Source organism: Jaculus jaculus, chromosome 6, assembly GCF_020740685.1.
Source record: "Jaculus jaculus isolate mJacJac1 chromosome 6, mJacJac1.mat.Y.cur, whole genome shotgun sequence".
Classification (NCBI taxonomy): Eukaryota; Metazoa; Chordata; class Mammalia; order Rodentia; family Dipodidae; genus Jaculus; species Jaculus jaculus.
This window is the reverse complement of record NC_059107.1, coordinates 35,834,854-35,852,464: the sequence shown is the minus strand read 5'-3', so window position 1 is coordinate 35,852,464 and position 17,611 is coordinate 35,834,854. Positions and strand designations below refer to the sequence as shown.

Sequence of the window (17,611 nt, the reverse complement as noted above, 5' to 3'; positions counted from 1 at the left end):
ACCGCCAAGAAGTAGACCACGGACAAGCCAACTCAGGCTCCTTCCATACATTCCTGTCTCCTCCTAAACCAGAGTTAGAAACTTAGTGTTTATCCTTCAATACCATTTTGCTCATACAAAACACATACATATTTACATAATGTGGTGACCATGTTTGTGAAAATGAAATCATCCTGTGTGTATATCCTAAGCTTAGGTTACAAAACAGAAAATACTCACAATGCACCGTGGCTTTCTCTCCAAGATCCCTGAGAGATGCCTTTCTTTTTCATAGCCACAAAATGGAGATACATCTGTTTATTTATATCTTTTCTTCTTTGTAGGTGGTAGACATTAATGCATTTTTGTTCATGTGTTTGTTTTGTTGTTTTTGAGGTTCACTCTAGCCCAGGCTGGTCTGGAACTCATTCTGTAGTTCCACACTGGCCTCAAACTCACAGCATTCCTCCTATTTCTGCCTCACAAGTACTGGGATTAAAGGTGTGAGCCAACATGCCTAAGTTTAGTTGTTTTTTTTTTTTTAATTGAAGTGCTATGATAAACAGGTTGTATGATGTTTATAATTATTGGAAATCAGGTACAAAGAGGTGACACAAGAATCTATTGTGATTATGCAGAGCAAACACAGAAGCTCTGGCTAGATAATTCAGTCCATAAAGGAAAGTTGATTATTCATCTAGAAATTGGCTGTGGTACATCAGACACATTGTCTGAAGGTAGAGATGGGTCCTGGTTCTTGTCACCTACCTAGTTCTGGGTTGTGACAGTTTCAGAGTGTCAGGAAAGTGTAAAATCTCACTGCATGTTTAGTATGGAGCAAGGTTGCTTAGAAGGGAAGCTGTGGTCTTAGGCAAAGTCAGGGCTTCATAGCTGTGGAGCTAATGGAAACAGCAGCATGAGACCACAGGGAAAGGGCAGGGAAAATGAAGCACATTCTACGTCAGAGTCCAAAGCCATGCCTAGGCTGCTAAATGACTTTAAGAAGGTGAATTATGTTCACTTGATAAGAACGGCCCATGGATGCGCGGTTCTCCTCCCCTTTCCCATTCCTAGTGTTGTAGGATGCATCACTCCTCTTCCATTCCTAGCATTGTTGAATCTTGAATTCTAATTCTTTCCTTTCCCAAGACTCCCCAGTTGCCTGAAGTCCAGCACTTGACACTTGGGCAGCTTTCTACTTCACTTTGGCTAAGTCAGAATGTTGAGCTGCTGCCCTTGGAAAACTCGAGATGGAGCCTGGAGGCAGGGAAGGGAGCCTTGCTCATGTGGGAGTTCCTGCAACAGTCCATTACCGATGAGCCTCTAGACTTGCTGGTGTGATGGGCAGATCTCTCTGAAGTTCTCTTCCCTAGAAACCCCATAGTTTCTGGAGCTTCCTTTGCCACAGTTGCCTGTCTTGGGAGCGTCCCATTCCCTACCTGTGCAGTGATGTGTGACATAGAGCTCTACCAGTTTTTTTTTGTTTTTTTGTTTTTTTTCCTGGGTTAGAGAGATTTCTACCTCCTGCTTGTCAGTGTATTTTTATCTTTGTTGGCTAATTGCCTGATGGAAGCCTAAGACATTTTGGGGAAGAGATATAAGCTAATCAGTGCCCCAGTGATAAGGCAGCATTGTTTTTTCTATGCTTCTGTTTTCAACTGAAGAGAATGGCTCCTTGTCTGATGGGAAATTATCTTATACCAGTCTAAAATTATGCTTGGCCAAATTGGTTTCAGGGATTTCCTTGTGGACGTAGCCAGCTGTCACTTGATGTTATTTTGAGTACAGGTATCTGAGGAGTCCTGGACATGGCCAGATGCCCCTGCAAAACAGAAATGAGACAGATGCACACCCAGCATATATAGAGCCAAAACTTTGCAGACACACAAACCTAACACTACATTCTGACTGGCAATGTCTGGATCACCTGTGGGAGCAACACACACAGTGCTTGCACTATAATGCCACTCTCCAGGGGACTATAGTCTCCAACAAGACTTTCTGTCAGACTTTACCTTCAGAGGTAAGCGTAATAAAGTATATTCCAGACTAACTTTAAGGACTCAAGAAAGACTGGTTACATATATGCCAGTAACTTAAAATGTCTTTATAACATTTTTACAGTGCTTGTGACATAGAATATGTGTGTGCTCTCCCACTACCACCCTCAAATGGGTAGATACCGGTGTCCACAGAACAGAGAAGGAAATCTGTACCTCTTAGGTACAGACAGATGGGGCTGGAGGTCCTCCAGTGACCGGCACAGGAAATGCAGTCCAGGTTCCTTCCATTTAAGCAGCTGTGGTTTTTCAGAAATGGAACCTCATTCCCAAGATGTAAAAAAGTGATTCTACAGGGGCTGGAGAGATGGATGAGCAGTTGAGTTAAATACCTGCAAAGCCTAAGGACCCAGGTTCAATTCCCTAGTACCCGTGTAAAGCCAGATGCGTAAGGTGGCGCATGTATCTGGAGTTTGTTTGCAGTGGCTAGAGGCTTTAGTATGCCCATTCTGTTTGCCTCTCTGTCACTCTAATAAATAAAAAAAAAATACATATTTTAAAAAAAAGTAATTCGAGGGCTGGAGAGATGGCTTAGCCATTACATTCTTGCCTGTGAAGCCTAAGGATCCCGGTTCAAGGCTCAATTTCCCCAGTACCCATGTTAGCCCGATGCATAAGGGGGTGCACTCATCTGGAGTTTGTTTGCAGTGGCTGGAGGCCCTGCTGTGCCCATTCTCTCTCTCTCTCTCCCTCCCCCCCTTTCTCTAACTGTTGCTCTCAAATGAATGAATAAATAAAAATAAACAAAAAAAGGGCTGGAGAGATGGCTTAGTGGTTAAGTGCTTGCCTGTGAAGCCTACGGACCCCGGTTCGAGGCTCGGTTCCCCAGGTCCCACGTTAGCCAGATGCACAAGGGGGCGCACGCGTCTGGAGTTCGTTTGCAGTGGCTGGAAGCCCTGGCGCGCCCATTCTCTCTCTCCCTCTTTCTGTCTGTTGCTCTCAAATAAATAAATTAATAAAGATTTTAAAAAGTGATTCTAGCCTTACAGTTTAAAAACTGGAAGTGATTAAGAGGCGTTCCCAAGAGTTGATTTCTTATCCCCATTTAATTGTGTGGTAGAAGGTTATAGCAGCTGCCTTCAGATCTGTGTCCCTGAACATGCAAGACACAGGCAGTTGTTCCTGCTCCAAAGAGCAGAACTGGGGAACTCGCTGGGCCTGTTCCTTAGGAGGCGGCTTCGTAACTGCAGTACCGGGGAGCCAGCACGGCCCACGTGAAGGACGTGCGGGCGCAGCGGCTGAGATGAGAAGTCCTTGCCCCGCCAGTTGTTAACCAGGCAGGGTCTTAGCATATAGTTTGAGAATATATGTTAATTACTATTTTTTACCAAAAAAGTTTTTATTGATAACAATCCGTAACACTAAGAAAGGCCCTAATATGTAATATTTTTCCTCTAAAATAGATGTGAAAATACAAATTTTGTAACAGCACTATTTATCCTGGTTCCATTCTAACAGGATTCCATGTCAGTTTCATGTTGTGATCAATAAAAGCATTTTCTCCTCAAAAAAAAAAAAAAAAAAAGTGATTCTATATGGGACAGACAATTCTGCTATGGGGAAGACATGAAGTCCATTGAAGAAAAGAAAAAAGTGGAAATATTAAAAAAGGAAGCGCTTATGTTGTTACTGTCCTTGTTTAAAAGACATTAGGCTCTGTGGTTAGAGGTGCTTGTTTGCAAAGCCTGCTGGCCCAGGTTCAGTTCCCCAGCTCCTATCTAGAAACTGGCACAACAAGCATCTGGCATTTGGTTTCAGTGGCAAGAGACCCTGGCACATGCCCCCCAACACAGAGAAAGAAGAAAAGAAAAAAAAGAGAGAAAGATACATGCTATAAAGTGTTAAGATACCATGTTAATTACTTATGTCCCTGAAGACAGACCGACTGACCTGCTAAGGATATTGGTCTTTTAGAAACTAACAACAAAATCCTTGGGGCATTTTAGCATCTTCCTGCAAAAGGATGAAATGTGCAGTAAAGTTAGGTCATGGTGGCTGTTGCTGCAATTCTGTCAGCTTGTCATTTTTGGGCGAAAGTGCTTTATTTGCCCGTGTGAAGTGTAGCAATGAACACACGCGTGCTGGGGCAGCAGTGAGAGTCATCGCTTCTGCTGTTCTCTGAGCAGCAAACTTTGCTGGCTGCTCTGTAACTTGCCTCTTGCTGGCCAAATGACTGCTACTCAAGAGATGAGGCATTTCGTTTCGTTTGCCAGACAGCCCTCTAGTTATTCCTTGCAAACATTCAGGCAAGAGTGCCTATTTACCTAGTTTTCTGTTTACTACTGGGTCTTCCCACAACAGTTGAAAAGGCAGCTGCCCACAAGGACAGAAGTGAAATATATGTTAAGAAATGTACCCCTGGACTGAGGAGATGGCTCTGTAGTTAAAGGCATTTGCTTGAAAAGCCTGGTGGCCCTGGTTTGATTCCCAGTACCCACATAAAGCCAGAGGTACAAAGTTGCTGCATATGTCTGGAGTTCATTTACAGTGGCAGGAAGCCACAGTGTGTCCATTCCCCTCCCCTCTGTGAATTTGTTTTTATTTATTTACTTGAAAGTGTCAGACACAGAGGGAGAAGGGGAGAGGGGAAAGGAGGGGGAGGGAGGGAGAGGATGGGTGTTCCAGGGCCTCCAGCCACTGCAAACAAACTTCAGACACATGCACCCCCTTGTGCATCTGGCTAACGTGGGTACTGGAGAATCAAGTCTTGAAGTGGGGTCCTTAGGCTTCATGGGCAAGCGCTTAACCACTGAGCCATCTCTCCAGCCCTGTGATTTTTTTTTTTTTTAATATAAAGAAACTTAACCTTTTCTCTTCCCATGGGCTTATGGTGACCCAATTAGAACTTCCGAACTTGTGATTTACCCCTTGCCTTCACACTTGAGCAGTTTGAGTGGGTCTGAAGGAGAGAATTCTTTTTGGGAAACATCCTCTAGCTGTTTCTGAATCCTCAGTTCGTCTCCACCCAGCTACCTAAGCTTGCACATTCCTTGCTGTGCTTGGCATTCTATCACCGTGTGTGACGATAACATTCAGGATTTGACACGCTTGAGTACAAAAATGGACCCATAAGGGAATGTCTTTCAAAGGGACTGTTTTATTTATTTATTTGCTAGCACAGAAAGTATACAAGCAAGCCAGTATGAGCACACTAGGGCATCTTGCCTCTGCACACAAACTGCAGGTTCATGCACCACCTTGTGTATCTGGCTTCACGTGGGTACTGAGGAATCAACCCCGGGCTGGCATGCTTTGCAAGCAAGTGCCTTTAACCAGTGAGCCATCCCCCAGCTTCTGTTTTATTATGATGGTGATGATTTTTAATGTATAGTGCTTATTCCTTTACTTAAATTCTGTTTTATTATGATGGTGATGATTTTTAATGTATAGTGCTTATTCCTTTACTTAAATTCTGTTTTATTATGATGGTGATGATTTTTAATGTATAGTGCTTATTCCTTTACTTAAATTCTCAGTTTTTTTTCCTCCTTTTGGGCTTGGTTTTCTTCAGGCAGTGTTTGTACATCCCCATTATCATTTGCTTTCCTCCTTCCTCCTGTCTGGATTCATTTTTCTTTCCTGTGGTGGTTGGCATGAAACGTCCCTCATAGGCTCACGTGTTTTGATTCTTGGTTCCTAGCTGGTGGCCACTTGGAGTGGTTTCTGGGCCTTTAGGAGGTGGAGCCTTGCTGGAGGCAGTGTGTCCCTGGGGGCCAGGCTTTGGAGTAACAGAGCCCAGCCAGTGATCAGACTGCTTTCTCCCCGCTGCTGTGGAGATATGGTGCTCTACCTGTCTGCTCTGCCATGCTTTCTCTGCCACGAAACTTCTCAGAAGCGAAAACTGAAATAAACCCTTTCCTCCTGTGTTGCTGCTGCTGCTTGGGTGTTTTGTGCCAGCAACCAGAAGGTGACTATTACATTCTCCCCTTCCCTTGTCACCCATGAAATACAAGCCCCTTGCAAACCAGTACCTCCTTTGCCTCTGGCTCCAGGACAGAAGGCCTCGAGTCTGGGATGGTGGCAGACCCAGAATTTATCTCCAGGAGGCTCCTAAGGTGTTCTGGGGGGGGGGGGGGGCACAGAGGGTTTGCTTCAAGCCCTGTTTGCTCAGCTAAAGCAGTCTTGACATTGATGGATGGTCTTTCCTGCACCTCTCCTGAACGATGTGATAGAGGCTGAAGCCTGCCTGAGCTGTCATGACCAACGGAGCCTGGATTCAGGTTGATCTTTGCCTTGTAGACTATAAGGAGCCTGAAATGAGCTCTGTGGGGAAGTCACTCTGCATTCCCCACCCCACCCACTCCACTCGGAGGGCTGTATAAAAATGCTACAGGCGCTGTGGGAAAGCATGGGTTGCTGTGTTCTGTGCCCACTATTCAGACTTGGAGATGCCGAAGTCCATGAACTACAAGGATTTTGTACACATGGTTTGTTCTAGAATTTGGACACAATCATGGCACACGGTTTGCTTCGTCTCTTTAAAAAATATTTATTTGCCAGGGAAAGGAGGGAAGGAGGATGGGCACACCAGGGCCTCCAGCCACTGCAAACAAACTCCAGATGCGTGTGCCCCCTTGTGCATCTGGCTAACGTGGGTCCTGGGGAATCAAACCTTGGTCCTTTGGCTTTGCAGGCAGCTGCCTTAACCACTAAGCCATCCCTCCAGCCTTGCTTCGTCTTTTGTACTATACATTTTCCATTCTATGTTTGCTTGAGACAGGTTCTTAGTATGTAGCTCAAATTGGCCTCAAAGTCACAATCCTCCTGCCTCAGCCTCCCACATGATAGGATTATAGGTATGTTCCTGCATACCCAGCTTTCAGACTTATTCTGTATATTCTAAAAACATATTTCTGTGCAAGTCTGTGCAGGGTATAGCAATATTATATATTACCTAGTTAACAAAACAGCATATGTCTGTATCTTTGTCCATGAAAGGGCAAAGAGGGTAGTGTATTCTCTTGCTCATTTGTGTGCGTGTGAGTGCACATGTATATATGGGCACCAGGATTTCTTGTTGCTGTAAATGAATGCCCATCTGGCTTTATGTGGGTGCTGGGGAATCGAGCCTGGGCTGGCAGGATTTGCAAGCAAGTGCCTTTAGCCACCGAGTCATCTCCCCAGCCTAGAAACTATTGTTTTATGTGTCAAGTGACTGTATCCATCACTCAGAGCCGATCACCGGTTCTCCTGCAAGCATTCACGGGGTAGCCTTCTGCCCCGCAGGTGTGGAAACACCCCAGGTCTCCGCTGCCACACGCTGGGAAACGAAGTGTGCAGATTCCGCGCTCCCGCAAACACCGCTGTGTTAACAGTCAAAATTGCAGGGACTTAAAGAAGGAAACACTGCCAGCCTCATGTGCCTGTGCTTCCCTTGGAGCGACCTCTGCCTCTCTTCCCCACTTGCAGGCAGCTCTCCATAATTGCACTGTGTGTTGACTCACCTTTCTTGCCCCAGTGCATCTGCTGGTGTTTAAAAAAAAAAAAGCACGAGAGAATCATCAGACTGGAATGGATTTCTAGAGGCTGCAGGCAAAACTCTCAGGCAGGACCGTGTCCACATTAGCCCAGGGACAGGAGACTCGCCCTGGCTGGAAAGGTTTTCCAAGAGAGTAATTCCATGGCCCTGGTTCCCTTCTAAGACTTAACAAGCTTCACTGTCGGGAAAGACATTTCCGGGAAGCCCGAAGCCTTCATGCTAAACGTAAGCCCATTATCTCCTGCTGTCTATGCTGGTGAGTCGACTCCGAGTTCATCCCCTGCTTGTCAGCTACTTTGACCTCATTTCTCCCTCTCACTTCAGATTTGTGATTTTTTTTTTTCCTGAAGCCCTCAGCTAAGGTGGGTATTCCGTAAGTGCGGTCTGCATGAGGATGGACGGGCTGACTCGCTGGCAGGGGCCTCAGGGTTCTACTCCTCGATCTTCTCAGAAAGGGGCTTGTGTTAAAGTAGAGTGTCATCAATGCCGTTGAATCGTGGACATTGCATAATCATGATAATGAACTTTGATCTCACAGGGACCCTCTTTGGGCTCAAGGAAACTCCCATGGAGTATCGGGGTGAAAGTTCCATTCGTGTGTATTTCTGCTGCCGTAGGTAGTCCTACGTCTTGTGATGGGTGGGGTAAATTCCTGTTTTTTAAAAAATACTTATTTTGAGGGGCTGGAGAGATGGCTTAGTGGTTAAGGCATTTGCCTGTAAAGCCGATGGACCCAGGTTCGCTTCCCTAGTACCCACGTAAGCCAGATGCACAAAGTGGCACATATGTCTGGAGTTTGTTTGCAGTGGCTGAAGGCCCTGGCACACCCAATCTCTCTCTCTCTATCTCAAGTAAATAAATAAAAAATTAAAAATTACTGAAAGAATTATTTGAGAGAGAAGGAGACTATGAACAAGGGTACAAATGAACTATAGATGTATGTGCCACTTTGGGCATCTGACATTATTTATGTGGGTACTGAAAAATTGAACCAGAGTTATTGGGTTTGCAAGCAAGTACTTTTAACCACTGAGCCACCTCCCCACCCCTGATGTGAATTCTTTAGTAGCAAGACTCAGCTTTAACAATCTGAGTACTTGGTTTTTGTTTTTTTTGAAACCGAAGTATTTCTTTTCATTGCGGTATTTAGACTTTCATTTGCTATCCTTATCTGAGTTGGACATGCTCTAGTCCTGAACAGCCTAGAATTCTTAATACTTTGATTTTTCTCTTCCTGCTTTCAGGAGGCAAAGCAGGGCCACTGTTGGGAGTCTTTACTTTCTCGTGTGTCTTTTGTACAGGGTGGTCAGAGGAGGGTTGAGGGCAGGCAGAGCAAGAAAACCAAGAACTGGATGACACCTCTTTTGCTGCGGAGCGTTTTAACGTGTGATCAGGCAGGGTGGGCTTTGTGAGCTGGGGAAAATGAGCACTGGGATAAGCACAGGGGAAGTTTAGCTTGCAAACAACCTGTGGTGTAAAGGCTGAAAGCAGCAGCGTTTCCAGAAGTTTCAGTGAGCACCCTGTTTTAGAACTGGGAGAATGGCTCAGGGATTAAAGCTACTTTTTTACAACGCCTGCTAATCTCTGTCAATGTAAGCCAGACACAGAAAGTCAGGGGTGTAAGCATCTGGTGTTGGTTTTGTACACGCACGCACACACACACACACACACACACACACACACACACACACACTTAAAAAAGTTAAACAATAAAAAAAACCATGAACACCATATTCCTAGGAGGCTGGAGGAGGTATGGTTGTATAATACATGGGTTTGTTGTCTCTTATATGTCACAGGCTGAAATACAGTCCTCCCTGCCCGAGGGTTTACCACGTGAAAAGGTCAGAAACGACTGATAAAAAAAAATTGCCCAATGGAATGTGTTTTTATTTATTTTTTTTCTTCCCAGACACCCACCATTATGGCCTTCTTGTCACTGCTTTTCCAAGGGAATTCCAGAATGTCCTCTCAGCAGAAGGGAGGAGATGCAGGAGACCTCCCCCTGTCCTTGGCAGGGGCCCATCTGTGGATGGTGAGGTCTGCCACCCGGCCGCCACTCTTTAGTAACCTCGGAGTTAGCCTGCGAAATGAAGGGGGATGGGAAAGAGAAACCCAGTCCATTTACAAGAGCGAATCCTGCAAGGCCGAGCGTGATAAAATGTGCTCGTTGTAGATGGGAGAAGACAGGGGAGGCTCTGCCTGTTGAATAAAATAATGCTGAGCTATGGCATCCCTGTCCAAACGGCTGTTATGTTGTGGTTTCTAGATACCAAGTAGGAGGACCGGCCGCCTTTGAGGGAGAAGCGGCTCCTCGCAGGCAGAGGAGCTGGAATGCTGTCTAGCCAGACTCTCGCCGCAGGGCTCTGCCCTGAGTGCTTTGTTTCGTAGCTCTTACCTACAGTTCTGACATCTTTGGGATTTGGCAAGGGATCGGGAAATACTCACAGTCCCTGGCCTGACCAGTGCCAGCAAATGGGAGAGGGAACCTGCTTTAGTGGGTCACTTGCTCACAAGGATGGGGTCTCATGTAAATAACACTTGTTTAGCCGCGGGGCTTAGGGGTTCGGTTATCTTAACCTACCCAGTGGCTTCTTGCCTCCAGCACCAGGCGCGCACTGAAGTGCCTTCCCCATCTTGGTGGCTTTTCCAGTGTGGGCAACACTGATAGAAAACATCTGGTGTTGGGCACCATCCAAGTCTGTATATCTTCCCAAATGCTCTCCTCTGGCCCATACCAGAGATGAGGCCTTTAAATGTGTAGCTCTGGACACTACATGAGATGTAGCCATTGGGCACTGTGATAGGTCAGCTTGGAAGTAAGCCCTTGGTTTTTTTTGTTTGTTTCTTTTAATATTTTCATTTATTTACAAGCAAGGACATGGAGAGAGAATGAGCATGGAAGCATCAGGGTCTCTTGCTCCTATAAATGAACTTCAGCTGCATGTACCACTTTGTGCATCTGGCTTTATGTGGGTACTAGTGGATTGAACCCAGACCAGCAGACTTTGCAGGCAAATACCTTTAATCACTGAGCCATCTCCCCAGCCCAGTTCTGGTGTTAAGTACTAAGAAAACGAAGCCTTAGTTTCATAGCCTAAAAAACGGGGCCAGCAAATCACCTATCTGATAGGGTTATTGTGAGAATTCTATGAAAACCCTTGCAAAGCAATTAGCTGTACATAGGAAACTTTGTCATGCAGAATTTATCTGCTCTATGAACACTTGGTCCTGGGTACAATTTACTGAAAAGGATTGTTGGCATTCCCAAAGGCCCTCAGGGAATGAAGGGTGGTTCTCCAGGTTTGGTCACTTACAGAGGATTTTATTGACCTGGTGACTTATGTGGAGAGTTTGGAACTTAGAAAAGAGGGAGTTTTGTCCTACTTATTACACCATACCAATGGAAAGAAGTTAAAAGCAGGCAGTTCCAAAAATCATTTTGTAAAATAAAATTTGCAAATGTAGCTGTCTTAACAGTTCACAGGCCTGGCTGGTTGAGCTTTTGACAGTGGCAACTGACAGGTACATCACACACAAGGTTGGAGTGTTGAGTAAGGATATTTCCAACTCTTAGATGCTGAAAATTCTTGTTTTATTTCCCTGCTTACTTAGGGCAAAGATTATGTCAAATGCTCACTTGTGTTCCCATAATGCTTTGTAAATGGGGGCTGTGGTAGTTTGAATAGATGGCCCCCAATATATTCAGTGTTTTACAAGTTTGTATAGTTGGATCTGCAGCCACCTGGCTGGAGGTGGTGTCACTGGGTGGATCTTAAAGTGTGGTGGTATGTTTGAAATTCTAACTTAAGGATATGCGAAGTGCCTAGTTTTGCCTGGAGTTCTTGAAGTGTGGTGTGGGTTTTGGCTTCTCTCTCTCTCTGTCTCTCTGTTTGGACCTGTAAAAGCAGGGCCAGCTTCTGCCATTCTGGAGCTTCCCCTGGATCTATCAGCTTCAATAAATAGCCCTTCCTCCATAACTGTGCCCTGTATGGAAGTTCATTTCAGTGAACCTGATGCTGTCTGCTACAGAGACAAAGAAACAAAAATTATTAATTAATACATGTTCATGAGAGGGGGGAAAAACCACGAAAAACCATCTGTAATTATAATTAATAATAATGAAATGTTCCCATAAGTGATATTCAGTGTATTATAAACTGAAAAGTGCCCAATATGTATTTGCACTAATAAGATCTACATGTAGTATGGATAAAGATAATGTATCTTCTTTATTTTTTAAAAATTTTCTTACTTTATTCATCCAATAAACACTCCTCACCTTTTTATTGGTAGTTTCCTCAGAGAGAGGTCATCTCTTCGTTCATGGAACTCAGGGTCTCATGAAGCAGTGAGTCACCAGAAATAACATAAAATAGTAGAAGTGCCTCTGAAAAAGTTGCAATAGATCAAAAGTGGGTAGGGTAGTAGAAAAACTTTACCCCAGTAGTCATTGGTGGGCAGATTAAAATCATCCTGAAAGAATTGAAGGAATGAGCCATTCCTATGGGAATAAGACCATGTTATCACATGTGTGTGGGTGTGAATGCATTTATATTTGTATTACATACATACACACACATATGTATGCAATACATATGACAACTGTGTGTTCTGTCCCTATCATACAATTTATTCAGCTAATTTTTTATCATCACGGATGGATTTTGGTGTGTATCCTACCATACAGTAAATTCTTTTCTCCTTTTACTATTGAGATGTATTTTTCTAGTAATTCATTTTGGGATCACTGTAGATGTGTCCACTGTAGTTTCTGACCATCTTTCTTTCTGATAGAAGAAACCAGAAAGTGGGAGTGTGGGATGAGCATGGAGTTACTCCAGTTCCCCGGCTATTTAGGGTTAGCAACTTTCCTGCCCACCTGCCAGCCCAGCCAGAGGACAGGGAAGGGAGCTTCCAAGACAATTACTCATGTTGAGAGGCAAGGCAGGGGCTGGAGAGATGGCTTAGCAGTTAAGGCACTTGCCTGTGAAGCCTAAGGACCCAGGTTCAATTCCCTAGTACTCACCTAAAGCCAGATTCACATAGTGGCACATGCATCTAGAGTTCATTTGCAGTGGCTAGAGGCCCTGGTGTACCCATTATTTCTCTCTCTCTCTCTCTCTCTCTCTCTCTGTTTCTTTCTTAAATAAATAAATAAGTACTTAAAAAAAAAAAGAAAGGCAGATATTACTGTGAATAGTATAGTCCAGGCCTAGTGTGATACAGGGTATGTGTAAGCAAGGAGACCACACAGTAACTTACCGCTACTTTCAAAGCCCAATTTTTATTTTATTTTTTATTTACTTATGTGTGAGAAAGAGAGACACAGAGAATGGGCATAACAGGACCTCTAGCCACTGCCCATGAACTCCAGGTGCATGTGCTACCTTATACATCTGGTTTATGTGGGTCCTAAAGAATCAAACCTAGGTCCTTAGGCTTTGCAAGCAAATGCTTTAACAGCTGTAGTAGACAGCTCAAATAAAATCTTCAATATGTTGGGGGCCATCCATTCAGATTACCACATTATTATGCTGTCTCTCAACTCACAAAGCCTGATTTCTATCTGGGCCCTTTTTAGGAGGTATTAAAGGGTGACATGGTGAACGTGTTAACTGAAGTAGTGATGGTCAATGTAGCTAACCCCTTGCTAGCCAGCATTGTGGTTAAGAGCTTTACTTCCAGCATTGCATTCAGTCCTCAGAAAACTGGGTAGGTAGTTCTTGTCCCCACTTTGCAGGTCAGTAGACTGAGGCTCAGAAAGTTAAACAGATGACTGAAAACTAGACTGGGCTTGGTGTTTTGTATATCCTAATCCACTTTACTGTTTTTCCCATTTCTTACTTTCTGTTCATTCCAATTCTTAGAATGAGGGTGTTGTGTAGCTGCCTTGGTGCTGGTGACATAAAACACCCAACCAAAAGCAGCTGATGGTAGGAGAGAGTTTATTGTGGCTTACGGTCTCGAGGGGAAGCTTCATGATAGCAAAGGAAGGATGGCAGAGCAGAGCTGGACATCACTCCTCACAGCAGGTGACAAAAAGCAGCAAGAGATTGACCTGAGCTCTGGCAAGGGGGAATCTGGCTATGACACCCCTAAGCCTGCTCCCCAACAGCACACCTCCTTCAGCAAGACTCCACATCCACAGTTGCAACCAGCTGGGGACCCAGCATTCAAAGCACACGAGTCTGTGGTGGACTGCCGATTCAGACCACCACAGAGGTGATCTGAGGTGAGAGGCATATTGTCTAGGTTAGGGTCATTTGGAAGGAGGGAAGATTCAAACTTAAAAACCTTTCCTCCTCTCTATCCAACACTTGTTCTCTGAAGCAGCCAGCCTTCCCCAGGAACCAACTCAGGGCAGAGTTGAAACATGTCTTCCTTACCCTGACCTGGTGCTTGGATTAGCTGTTCCAGGGAGCCTGGAAGCGGCCCATCAGTCAGCAGCCCTGGGGCAAGGCCAGGCCAGCCAGGGCCTGCCTACACCTTCACTGGAACCAGGGCACATCCTGGCACCCAACCCTTTCAATGCATTTTCTTTCAGTGGAAGATTTCACATTAAAGTATCTTTTTGGTTGTTGTTCATTTTTATTTATTTATTTGAGAGTGAAAGAGAGAGAGAGAAAGAGAAAGAGAAAGAGAAAGAGAAAGAGAAAGAGAAAGAGAAAGAAGTAGTATGTGTGTGCCGGGGCCTCCAGCCACTGCAAACGAACTCCAGATGCCATGCGCCCCCTTGTGCATCTGGCTAACATGGGTCCTGGGGAATTGAGCCTCGAACCGGGGTCCTTAGGCTTCACAGGAAAGCGCTTATCCACTAAGCCATCTCTCCAGTCCTCTTCTTTTTTTAATGTGTAGCTCAGGCTGGCCTCAAACTCTTGATTCTTCTGCGTCTGCCTCTTCAGTGATTTTTCTACTGGCATGTGTCACCACAAAAGACTAAAGTATCTTTTAAAAGTCAGGAACGCAACTTTTAATTTTATTTTAAAAATTTATTTATTTACAAGCAGAGAGAGAGGGAGAGGGAGAGAGAAAGAGAGTGTGTTCCAGGGCCTCCAGCTACTGCAAATGAATGCCAGATGCGTGCGCCCCCTTGTGCATCTGGCTAATGTGGATCCTGGGGAGTCGAGCCTTGAACCGGGGTCCTCAGGCTTCACAGGCAAGTGCTTAACCACTAAGCCATCTCTCCAGCCCAGGAACACAACTTTTAAAAATTGTCTTACTGTAGATACTTGAATAGTTGACATCTTGGCTCTGCGTGTCCTTTAATTGAAAGTCTGAAAGCATGTGCCTTGTTTTATGTAAAGTCTTATGTGTGTTAATATGTGTGTATATGCTAAAACACACACACACACACACACACACACGCGCGCCACTTGTTTTCCCAAAGAAAAACCAGTGTGTGTTCTAATTCCTGTAAAAACTAGAGTCCTTCAAAACCCTTAAACCATTACTGTGGCTTGTAATGATGTGTTGAGTTTATTGACTGTTTCACCATTAAAGGTACTTGGTCTCTCTAGAATGGGGAATTCAATACCTGCTAAACTGACTCAATATAAAAATTTATGAACAATGTAAGTCTTGTCAGGGAACTCCTGTTGTTCATGTTCGGGCGTTTTCCCCGGGGTAGGAGCGTGGTTCTGCTACAGGGGTCACATCTGCATTTAGTGTGTGCTCAAATATTCTTGTTCCCTGGTCATTTGGAATTAATTGTTGCATCTCTGTCTCCTTCATGGTATGTCATTAGAGGGCAACCCACCTTGAAATTTAAGCAAGGACAGTCACTTTACCATGGTAACTTTGTCTGTGTGTTTCCAACAATCCCTAATTTTGGTTTCTCTTTAAAATAATATTTTTGTGGAAAATACTGTGGATTATTTAGAATAGATGCTGTTTCAGTATGGTATTTGCATGGTAGATTTTTTTTTTCAAACCTTTATTCATTCACTTATTTGTATGTGTATATAGGCATAACAGGGTCTCTTGCTACTGCAAATGAATGTTAAATGTATGCTATACTTTTTAAAAAAATTTTCTCAAGGTAGGGTCTAACTCTAGCCCAGGCTGACCTGGAATTCACTATGGAGTCTCAGGGTGGCCTCGAACTCATGGCGATCCTCCTACTTCTGCCTCCCAAGTGCAGGGACTAAAGGCGTGCGCCACTACGCCCGGCTCGTATGCTACACTTTTTATGTCCACTTTATGTGTGTTCCTAGAGAATTGAACCCAGGCCAGCTGGCTTTGCAAGCAATAGCTTTAACTGTTGAACTATCTCCCCAGTCCATTTTTAAATGTATATAAAATATCCTTTACTGATTTTTGTTCTCAAGACAGGGTCTCACTGTAGCCTGGGACTCTGAGATCCTCCTACCTCAGTTGCCCCCTCCCAAGTGCTGGAATTAAAGGCAGGTGCCATCACTCCCGGCTTTTCTTTTCTGATTTTTAATATTAAAAGAGCTAATGATTGAAATCTTTCTTCCAAGGCAGTTAAGTAACAGAATCAAGAGTTTTTAAGACTCTTCCTTGTTAATTTTCCCTCTTAGAACATGGAAGTAGCTAGAGATTAAATTTAAATTTTTTTTATTTGTTTACAAGAGAGAGGAAGAGAGAGAGAATGGGCATGCTAGGGCCTCCAACCACTGCAGAACTCCAGATGCATGAGCCACCTTGTGCATCTGACTTTACATGAGCACTGGGGAATCGAACCTATGTCCTTAGGCTTTACAGGCAAGTGCCTTAGCTGCTGAACCATCTCTCCAGCCCTGAGATTTTTTTTTCTGTGATTCTTTCTGACCAGTTGAATAATCTTCTGTTTCACAAGATGTTGGACCTCTTAAAAGAACTGATGCTGTTTTCCTCTCTGCCAATTTTACAATTCTTTCGTCTCCTAAGAAATAACCCTGATTTTGTCCAAGTCCTTATTTCTCAAAAGTTTTGTAGTTATTTACAAAGATCTGAGGATTTCTGTGATAGTCTCATGCAAAGTTTAGGGCATGTTTGGGGTCAGATGGGAGGGGAGAGTATTGAAACTTGGTTTTATTACTCACTCAGCGTAAGCTTGATGAATTAACTCCAAGACTGTGAATCCCTCCCTTTTCCACCAGAAAGGGCAAATGGAAACTAACTGTGAATGTGCATTTATACATTTAGTGTGGTAGCTAGCACTTAGTAACTATCGTGTTAGCTGTTATGATTGTCAGTAAAGGTTATTATGGGATTTATTCACAGATGAGCACGTGCTTGCAGATGGGGTGGGATTGAGCATCCTTTCCAAAGCTACTGGCCAGGCTTGGACAGCTCCAGGCCACAGCCATCTATTTGAGGCTCCTAAAGGACGAGCAGCTTCACACAGGACCTGCGGCAGTGTGTGACTGACTGTCTTCATGGTTATACCTGGGCCTTGCCTGGTGGCTGAGCACCATCACCTGTGTCGGATACCCTCGGGTGGGGTTCATTCTCCCTATCCAGCAGTATTCTGGTGCTGAAAGGGCCTCAGAAGTCTGCTTTTGAGAATGGAACTGCATCTGCGATTTGAAAAAAAATAACTCAGAGGCCACTGACCTGTCCAGGAAATGACCGGGTAAATGCAACAGACTAACAGCTGCTACATTCTGAGTTAACCTGGAGCTGGCGATAGTGGTTTGCGTGGAGTGTGAGGCTAATGAGCATCCAGTTCTAAGACTACGAGAAACCCTTTCTCAGAGCACTGTGCAGCAGGTTTCCCTGGCTAAGAGAGGAAGCCACTGAACAGACCTGGCAGGGAGCCAGAGACTTGGTTCCTTGTGAATCTAAACTGAAGCTCCAAAGGTGTCGCTGAGTCTTGGAACCCGAACAAGGCTGCATCCTGCGTGCCTGCAAGGGACTCTCACAGCCGTTGCGTTGCCACCGGGAGAAGAAGGCTCAGAGCCAGGAGAGCAGAATCCCATCCTGGATGTGTTTCATTTCTTTGCAGTGGGGGCATTGGAGAAGACGGTCCCCGTGCCCTTGAGCGTACTAACACTGCGTGAGCTTCTGAGCACTTGTCCCATCCTGAGGGAGAAGGTGGCGGCTGGTTGGTTGCATACATGGTAGCTTCCTCGTGTCCTTCCTGGGC

At 44.7% G+C, this 17,611-nt stretch overlaps 1 protein-coding gene across 6 annotated transcripts in view; it reads left to right on the top strand.

Annotated features, from left to right (window-relative positions):
• Mcc (MCC regulator of WNT signaling pathway) overlaps positions 1 to 17,611 on the top strand; it is a 274,857-nt gene that overhangs the window by 135,707 nt on the left and 121,539 nt on the right. The window contains exon 1 of one of the 6 annotated variants that reach the window (XM_045151946.1): positions 7,720 to 7,743. The exons of the other annotated variants lie outside the window; for them this stretch is intronic. Coding sequence (XP_045007881.1) covers positions 7,735 to 7,743 — 9 coding nt within the window. The 5' untranslated portion in view covers positions 7,720 to 7,734. Of the gene's footprint in view, positions 1 to 7,719; positions 7,744 to 17,611 lie in introns of those variants that run through there. 6 annotated transcript variants of the gene reach the window in all.